The sequence below is a fragment of the Oncorhynchus nerka genome, linkage group LG5, assembly GCF_034236695.1.
Source record: "Oncorhynchus nerka isolate Pitt River linkage group LG5, Oner_Uvic_2.0, whole genome shotgun sequence".
Classification (NCBI taxonomy): Eukaryota; Metazoa; Chordata; class Actinopteri; order Salmoniformes; family Salmonidae; genus Oncorhynchus; species Oncorhynchus nerka.
Window position 1 is genome coordinate 61,959,791 of NC_088400.1, and position 9,921 is coordinate 61,969,711.

A 9,921-nucleotide genomic window follows, 5' to 3' on the forward strand; every position below is an offset into this window, starting at 1 on the left:
TCCGCCTTACCGGAATACTTCGGGGTCTTAACAGATACGGACGCAGCCGGGAACTGGGCGCCGCCATGTTTGTTTACATCCTGAGCCCCAGATTCCTCGTCACGCCGCGTCGACGTCGCCACTTCGGTCCGCCCACCAGAATCCGCGCGAAATACACTCGACGAAGCACTCATGCCCGCTTCAGCCACCATCACTCTAACGTGCGGCCTCTGCGCTCCGACGCCCTGGCGATCTCCTCAGACAGAACCCCCGACGTCCATTCACACGCACCTCCTTGGCCATAATCGTCCCCTACCTCCACCTTCACTTTCGGATTCCCTCGAAGCATTTTCAATCCCCGTTCTCACCTACGGTAGCTAGCCACATAAATCAGCTAGCTAGCTGGCTAACTTGTATCAACGTTTTTACTTCTGACACCAATGTAATGACCTGACTAGATCATAAATGAACAATTGTCCAGACAGAGGCCTGAGCTTGCGAATTGACGGTTTATTGAACCAACTTTACACAGGCTACTGTTTGGGCCGTAGCACACGCCAAATAGATAACCCACAATCCAACCGTGACCTTCTCTTGTGAAGCCCAGATGTAAGAGAGAGAGAACAAAGGCTGAACCTGGTCTTAACTTCCAATGCCCAACCCCCCCTCCACGCCACTCCGCCAACCACCAGGATGCCCGGCATCAGAACATTCCAGGCATTCCCGTGATTGGCAGATAGCAGGTTGATTGACATGTCGGACCCCGCGAACACCGGGTACTGGTCAGTACAACACAACCACCTCCTAGCCTAGCACATAACACACAGCTGTCTGTGCGGGTCGCTACAATGTGCAAACATTGGGGGAAATGCCTGTAATAGCTGCATTGTTGGCTGTCCAGTGTGCTGCACTATGAATTTAATCCAGGCCTTAGAACACCCTCCCCACCAGGATTTGAACCAGGGACCTACCACATGGAAAGGTCTATGTCCTGCATCCTACTTCCACAGAGGTTTCTTGATTTTACCCATCTATACACCAATCACTAAGCTTTGCCCACTGATGGTTAGGAAGAAATCACCAACGTGATTCAAACCAGTAACCCCGCTGTGTGGCAACCTGATTCTGGGTGTACACATTTTGCATCTGGGGGCAGCTCGGTTCTTGACGGAATTGGCACTCAAGTCGTATACACTAAAATGGCCCTGTCAGTACAGATGAAGGATTTCAATTTGACAGTTTGCTACAGCAGGAAAGTAATCCTGCAGTAACAGGAAATGTGAATTAAAATTAAGACATTTTTGTAGGGGTTGGTACATTTTTATCAAGTCTGACATTTCAAAGTGGAAATTAAACTTCAGAAGCCTTTTTAAACCAAATACACCAAGTAAAAAATTAGATCTTAAACTCCACTATTGCTGTTTAATTAGTTTAGACATCTTATAGACATCCTGGACCCAGTCACTGTAAGCACCTACTGAGCAAACTTTCATCCAACCAATTACATTAGAACAAAGGCAGCTCTTCCTCGAGGTGATAACTAGTCAGTTTCACAACTGAATGCATTCAACAGAAACGTCTTCAGCATTTAACCCGACCCCTCAGAGGTGCTGGTGGCTGCCTTCACGTCATCAGCGCCCGGGGAGCAGTTGTTGTTGGGGTTACCTGCCTATGTCATATCACTTTTATAGTAATGGGATGCAATGCAAACATGGTCATTGTTGAATAAGCAAAATAAGATCAATGATCTCAATACCTCCCTTTTTTTCGTTTGCTGGGGTCCTGTGGACATGTGGTTCATAAATATAATACCATCATCCTTAACATTTATCTTAGCCTTTTAATTGTTTATGTTTGTAACAAGACCCTTCTCTGTTGTAAGGTTTACCAATTCCTATAGCCTCACATAATGTTCACCAGTTTGCCACACACAAAGTACAGGATACATTAAGAAAGTATTGATGGACAAAACTTGAAAAGATGCAGTTTTATTATTGCTTGGAATACTGCAGACTTAAAATCATGGTACACCCATACACACAGCATTGAACTAGGGTAGAGCTTCTAGCTCTTGGCTCTTCTCCCAAACATACAGGAGGAAGAAGTTGCCCCCTAACCACTGATAAAGGGTGAGATATTTTTTAATCAACCTAATGGTTAAGGTTAGAATTGGGGGTAAGGTAATCAGATCCTAGAGCTGCATTTACCTTGGGCCCTCTCCCCTAGAACCTATCGTGCACTAAATATCACTGTACTTCAACACATCTACCCAGTAAAAAGGAGCCTGGTGATACAAAATACAGATCCGATGGATTAAACAGGGTTCTCCCCAAAGAATGTAAGAGGGGTGCTGCGACACCTTGTGGACTGGCTGCGCCACTATGTAAAATTTAACCCTACCGAAATGTGCTCTTGATTGCAGGAAATGGGAATTACAGGTGTTCGCTGTACTCAGCAGCACCCCCATTTTAAAAAAATCCTGGGGAGAACCTTGGATTAACAAATCGACAGCTTCTCTAAACACAACGGGCAAGACTGACAGAAGCTCATGTACAGAAATCCACCTACTGAATAAATGTAACTAAAATAAACAAAAAATATGACTGTTTATCAAGTTCACAATTATATCCTTTACCATTTCCCTAACTTCCCCAGATATGCACCCCACCCTTGGCCCTAACCCCACAAAAAGTATCATCTTGCTCCTCTTCTCAGTAGTGGCCTGTGGAGACAGGAGGGAGACATTTAGACATTGAGGCCCCGCCGCTGCGTCACTAGAATATTAGCCGTCAAGTTAACCATGTTAAGCGGTGCTAAGTCTGGTTGACTTACGTGGGGAGTAAGACCGCGAGCGGGAGCGAGACCGGTAGGTCCCTCGGCTGTAGTACGGGGACGGAGACCTGCGTCTGGAGAGACAACACACAATAAGCATCCGCCAACCAACTGCCCCAGTCCTGCTTAGCAACCATAAGATCCAGGCCAGGTGTCTCACCTGTAGGACCTGTAGCACTCTCGGTCGTCATAACGATCGTAGCCACGGTCATAGCCTCTGTCGTAACCACGGTCACCGCCGCGGTCATAATCCTTCGAGCTACGGCGAGATGAGCTTGAGCTGGGGCCGCCGCCACTTCCTCCTCCTCCTCCACCACCACCGCCTCCGCTGCTGCTGCTGCCGCCGCCGCCACCACTGGAAAACACACATGGTTCGAGGATTCACTGAATGTAGAACGTGTGTGTGCATCACGTGGGCCATCCCAGATGCGTGAGTCTAAGAAAGACTGTCACTCACTATGTGGGCCGTCCCATATATATCCCAGGGGTAGGAGTGTGTGGTCGTTTGGTGATTGAGAAATCGACCCTGATCCTCCGTCCATCCAACTCCATTCCATTAGCTCTCTCCTTAGCCTGAAACAGAGAGGGGGGGGTGGAGGAGAGGGACAAAGAGGTTTAGAGAAGTGTATTCCCCTTCAACACCATGCTCACTCAAAAGTTCTGATTCTTCTCTGTTCTTCCCCTGCAATAACCCCTCCCTCCCTGCCTTCCTACCTACCTCATTGGCGTCCTCTCGGACTTCGAAGTAGACGAAGGCGAAGCCGCGGGAGCGTCGTGACTGCTGGTCGTAGACGATGCTGACGTCAGCCAGGGGGCCGTACTTAGAGAACACGTCTCTCAGGTCTCTCTCTGTGGTGTACAGGCTCAGACCAAACACACCCAGGCAGCAGTTCGGGTCCGGGTTGGCCTATAGAGGAGGATTGTGAGAAGGATAGAGGTTGTTGTGTGTGGGATTTGCCTCAGAGAGTCTCGTCTCCAGAGGTGTGTGTGTGTGTGTGTATGTACCCGGTTGCCAATGTGCCTGCGGCGGTTGGACATGGGGGAGTGGCTGTGGCTCCGACGGCGGCGGTATTCCCCGCTTCGGGAACGGCTACGGGAACGGCGGCGGTGGGAACGGGAGCGAGAGCGGGAATAATGCCTGCGGGAGCTTCTGTGGGAACGAGACCTGGGGAAAATAAAATAAAAGACATGTTAAGAACATTTAAAGCAGGGTTTCTAACTGGCGGCTGATTTTATTTGGCCACCCCAAGTAAAAATAAAAGTGTTTGTTATTCAACATAAGACTGTAAAAACACCCGCACATCAGCTCCAAGTGATTTTAATTTTGGAAATCTGTTCCAAAGTATTCCCACACATAATAGAGAGGTATACGTGATCGTTTGTTTGGACTTCTTGCGGTCAATTTGCAGTCTACAAATTATTTGTAATTATGTTCTGGCCCCCTGACCATCCGCTCAAAAAAAATGTAATCAGCCCGCGGCAGAATCTAGTTGATGGTCCACGATTTAAAAAGTGTTTGGAAACAAAAACAACATGAATAAAGCCATAACACAAAAACAACACAAGCTCTATGTGGACCTGAACAAAAATACACACTATGCTACCCAGCAGCTCCTAAAAGTGTCACCACAAAACCCAAAGCCTCCTTGGAGCTGGGGTTCTTACCTGGACTTGGAGCGGGATCGGGAGTGGGACTTAGACCTGGAGTGTCTGGAGCCATCTTTGGAGCGGGCTGGGGAATGGGCCGGGGAGCGGCTGGCAGACTTCCCAGAACCCCTTGGGCTCACACTCCTGGAAGCGGACCGCGAATCCTGATCGGGCCAGATACACATAAAACACAGTTCAGAATCAAAACATAGAAATGGTCAGGATAGAGAGAGAGGAGGTACAGAAGGAACCTCGCTCAAACCTGCTACAGGCCCCTCTTATATTTCAGCTCCAGTAGTTTAAGAAAAAAAAATGATAACATTTCATTAACGACAGGTATTTGTTGTAACTAGATCTGCCTGTTACAGGCGACCAGAGGATATCATATAGGATTAATTAAAGTAGGTGTTAATCTAGTTAATCTTAACACAGTTCTATGATGAGCGGATTGTTCTCTTACACTCTAGGCAGCGTAGCAGAGTTTAACCTTGCGTGTTGAGGACTAGGTAATGTGTCTGAGATGGAGGAACAGTTGGCATGCATGCTTAAGAAGTGTTTCTCACGCCATCCCTCAGGGAGACCCCAACTGTCGCACATTTCTGTTTTAGTACACCTGATTCAATTTGAGAAAGAGCTTGAGATTTTGTTGAATCAGGTGTACCAGTGGTGGAATAGAACAAACAGGTGTAATGAATGGGGGTCCTTGAGGGATGGCTTGGGAAACACTGCTTTAGAAAACAGAAGGAGAGGGAGAGAGAAATAGGATTGTAGTAATAACATAGCAGGCTATAGGGAATTAACCATACCCCCGAACACTTCTCATAACTTCATCACTTCTTTAACTTCATAACTTCAAAACAACCATCTCTTTTCTTCTTTCTTCCGTTTCACACCATTTCTGACTTCATTTTTCTCTCCTCTTCCCCCACTTCCTTCCTCCCATTTGATTTCTGCCATTACATCACTCTACCAGTGGACAGAGTGGCCGCTCGCTTCTGCCAGCTTCATTTTACATTAGCATGCATCAACACCATCAGCTTCATCAAATATGCCCTTTAACAACTTCAAACTTCATATCTGAAACTTCTTCCGCCATTTTGCTTCTTCCCAACTCAACCTTAACGAAAAACAGACAAGGATGATAAAAAGGGTTGGTTTTTTAAATTTTTATAAGAGCTACAGAGGTCAAAATGTGCAAAAACCAGACTCTTTACACTCAAATCAGACTAAATAAGTTGGCTCACCTGAAAAGCATTAAATCAAAGCAATGTTAATTAAGGAAATATGTATATTGATTTCCCTGAAATGCACATCATAATATGATGAATGAAGACTAGAAAAGTTATCAAATTATGGTATTCTTTAATCCTAGTCCGAGGGTCACACAAGGAGTGCAGGCTTTTGTTCCAGCCCAGTACTAGCACATCTGGCCCTTGGACAAAGATTGAAGAACTGCTATAATAAATCTGAGTAAGGGTTTAAAGTAAATTAGCTACTTCTTTCAATGCCCCACTCAGTATAACATTTGTTTATGTGTGATTTAAAACAAAAATGGCTTTTGCAAGACCATTACAGTGCAACTAAATAACAACTTTAGAAAGAGAGTACTCTCACATGGGTGGTGCCATGTGGAAGAGCTTGATACATTGTAACTGACTAATAAATAGCTACAGAGGTTATGCCGGATAATGTGATATAACCAAAGATTGTTGTTGTCCATTACTGGGCAATAGAGAAAGGCCCCCTGTTGTCTGTAGCTTGTGAGGTGTGGAAACCACTGTTGCTTTTATGAATTTTGTCTTGCTGCTTTTTGTTCTATGTTGCTCTGTCTGTATGCTACGTCTTGCTTGTCCTATGTTGCTCTGTCTGTATGCTATGTCTTCCTTGTCCTATGTTGCTCTGTCTGTATGCTACGTCTTGCTTGTCCTCTGTTGCTCTGCGTGTGCTCACTGATTGTCAATATTGTAATTGTTTTTAATAACCTACCCAGGGACTGCGGTTGAAAATTAGCCGGCTGGCTAAAACCGGCATTTTTACTGAAACGTTGATTAATGTGCACTGTCCCTGTAACATTTTTAATAAACTCAAACAAACCACCGCCATAGGTTTTTCAACAAACCTGTTCTTGGTGATACTTTTTTTTACTGAATCGAGAACAAAGAAAGTACCTTTAAAATGTCAATTTCAAATTGCCGGCAGCTCTACAAAAACCAGCGAAAACTCTAAAGATAATATGTTCTGTACCGCGCAAGATGGTTCCTAGCCGGCTTAGCTGCCGCACATCTAGGATTTCCCAGCATCTTTTCATAAACTAGTAGTTTCTATGCAACACGGCCATGTGTAGAAGTAGATGACAGCGCATTATATGGTGCGACCAAAACAAAGAACTACACACATGCTGGAAGCATATCTCACTCCATACAAAACATGGATTTTTTCTGAATGCGTGTTTTTTGTAGAACCACCTGCAACTGACATTTCTAAGATACTTTCTTCGTTCTCGATTCGGTGGGAAAAGTATTGCCAAGAACAGGTTAGTTGAAAAATCTATGGTGGCGGTTTGTATGCACACGCTTCAACAGGGCAGAAGTCTGTGTGTTGTTGAGATTCTGGATGGCCATTGGTCAGATTGCTAGCAACAATAAAAAGATGCTGCCATGTGGGGAATCATAGGTTGTTATTGCTACCATGTCTTGTTTTGACTCATGTCACACCTACGCTAATATGGCTAAAATTCCCTAGCTAACCAACAACTGTAACGATGCATGAGAGATAAGTGCTCATTGTGCAAATATATTTATGTTTTCAATAAACAGTGGATACGAAATATAGTTCAGATGTTGTCAACAATCTATAGGTTGGTTTATACTTTGTCTATCAACATGTCTTTAGACAATTTGAATACGACAAGTGTTGCTAATCAAAACAACACTTAATTTATACTCCGTGGACATAGCAGCAGGAAGATATTGTATATTTCAAAAAAATATATACAATTTTCCCTTGCTACAGCGGTCCGCTAATACAGTATTAGTAAAGGCCCAGTGCACTACTTCTGTGGAAAAAAACCTTGTCTTATATATATATATATATAAGACAGATGAATAAAGTTCAACTTTGACCCCGCGGCTGCCATTGTCATGGTTACCTGACAGACAGTGCACAAGTTTTTAAATTCTCCGGTAGAATGACCTGCTTTTATTTCGTCACACTCAGAACCGTAAGCTATTTTCTGAAATTTTCTCGCCATTCATTTGTAAATAATTGTCTTGTTTATTTTCCTGTAATAATGTAGGGTGTTCACTCACTGCTCTAGAATGAAGTGAAATACAGAAATTCAAGTGCTACTAAAGTAATGTCTAAATGTAGTTCTGTCATTATGAATCACATTCAACTAATCAGATTGTTATCTACAATATTAGAACATTAATATGCTAGTACTTAATAATTAACAGTGTTGATTAAATAAGAACATTAGTTTATTGTGACAGTTGCTAGTTTAAACTGCCCAGCTCTTGGTTGTATCTCTTCCATTTTTCAGTGTTGGAGGTAACATTTAGAGGTGTCTCCACGGTTTGGACCAATCAAAGTAAACTTGATACCCTTGTCATTTTCAACACCAGATCAGTGGCTTTGTATTCCTCTAACCACGGGTCAATCAACATTGAGAGGGGCCGTTTCTATTGCGAAAAATACTCAGAAATAACTATGAAAACTGCAACAGATTGTCTTCAGGGAAGGTAAATATTGAAATTCAGTCTTAGCTTTGTAAATTAATAAATATATAGACCCAATTTAGTTTTGTGTTCGGTAGATTTCCTTTCGAAAAAACCCATGTTATCACACAGGAAGCTGCTGCGACTAGCTAGCTTGTCAGTTGACGTTTGAAGGCAGCGCAGTGACAGCGTTCTATTGAGCAGCGACCACTTTTTGACCATGGCCATAATGACATTCTATTCACGCTAATCATTCTAAATTCTGAGTAAATAGTCTAACTTGTGAATGATATGGTAGAAACAGAGTTTGTACTATTGATGCAATTCTATATTGAATGCATCTATTTTTTATCAAACACAGAATAAGAACTTTATGGGTGTACACCCTAAGTAATGAATAAAAATTAGCTTTATTTAAGACATTGTCAGCTATGATATAGTCGTTATTTGAACTGGCTAGCCAGAAACTAACAAAAACATGGTTTAGAAAGTTACTTTTATTTGCCTGGTTTGCCAGATTGAAATATACTGTATTACATTTTTAAACAGATGGGTTTATTAGTGTTAAAATACAGCAGTTATGCTATTTTGGACCAGCAGGCAGCTGTTGTGTGGCAGCCTGTCATTTTTGTGTTTGTTGTCATGAAGCCTGTCATGTTTGCGTTTATACTTTTTCATAACAACAAGTTTTATGTCAGACAACAATCGGATGTTCATGATGTCACTGCAACAACTGTCTACATGCATGTCGATAGACCAACTGTAAACCAGCCTTAAAATTAAGCCAGCCCCCTCCCCTCTATTTCGCCCGAGTCAGTTTTGTCGCAAAACAACCAACCAGTCTATTGGTGTCTATGGAAGACACCCAGTTAAGTCGACCGGCACTGACTTTTTTTCCCCCCTTATGGTAAACGGCACGAGTGAACCATATTCATTTAGACACCATTTTTTGTTATGTCACATTATCTGGCGTACAATCTGTAATTAGCTAAGTGACTACAGCAGTAAGTGAAGACGAAGTTAAACATTCTAGCCGTAAACCACTTCGCTAATTAGCTACTAATCTATAGTTAGTTTTATATTGCATTCACCTGCAATGATGAGTAAATGTACATTGGTAACTGTTTCTCGCCAGCAGTCTCAGTAGACTCGTTAATTCTAAATGTAACGTTACTTGATGTGAATTAGCTAACGTTAAAACAGCTGCAAACCACTTGGCCTGATTGGGCTAACATATGCTAGCGTTAAGTTGCAAAAACCACTGAAAAGACACCAATGTTAACATAAGAATAACTGGACATTAAATTACAAAATATAAACGGTACAAAATCCATACAGTCGATGCAAATCAATGCTATTAACTACATCATGGTTGTGCTAACTAACGTTAGCCGCCTAGCTAGGCTAGGGCAAAATGGCGTCGTTGAGTATGCTCATTTTAGGGCAAGAATCGTGGTTGATTATACGCACCCGCTCGCCAAAATCCTTTTCGTTGTCGCTCATTTCTTGTCGATAGAAACTTAAACGATATATATTTAACTGGTTTATTATAGTTAACTAACAATGTTATCAAGTGAAGCGAAACACTGCTACTCGCTTCCGTTTCTTTAACGCCGCATTCACTGACGCATGAGCAAGTCAAAAGCGGATGTGACGCTTGAACAACCACAGTGAGTAGACAGGAAAGTCTAAACCTTATTTTTTTTAAATTCTGGTTGCCAAATACTTTATACACAAACAAAAATTC

General features: G+C 42.9%; 1 protein-coding gene across 2 annotated transcripts; it reads right to left on the reverse strand.

The window, feature by feature from the left end:
- Positions 1-1,951: 1,951 nt before the first annotated feature.
- On the reverse strand, positions 1,952-9,816 carry LOC115129789 (transformer-2 protein homolog alpha-like). Of its 2 annotated transcripts, none has more exons than XM_029660506.2 (8): positions 9,645-9,816; positions 4,477-4,622; positions 3,817-3,976; positions 3,530-3,718; positions 3,269-3,384; positions 2,972-3,166; positions 2,812-2,885; positions 1,952-2,701 (listed from the first exon to the last, which is right to left on the reverse strand). In XM_029660506.2, the coding sequence occupies exons 1-8, from the start codon at positions 9,675-9,677 to the stop codon at positions 2,691-2,693; spliced, it is 924 nt and encodes a 307-aa protein (XP_029516366.1). In that variant the 5' UTR covers positions 9,678-9,816; the 3' UTR covers positions 1,952-2,690. The 2 variants fall into 2 exon arrangements, with proteins under 2 accessions (XP_029516366.1, XP_029516367.1); XM_029660507.2 differs by having other exon boundaries at positions 4,477-5,575.
- Positions 9,817-9,921: the final 105 nt, after the last annotated feature.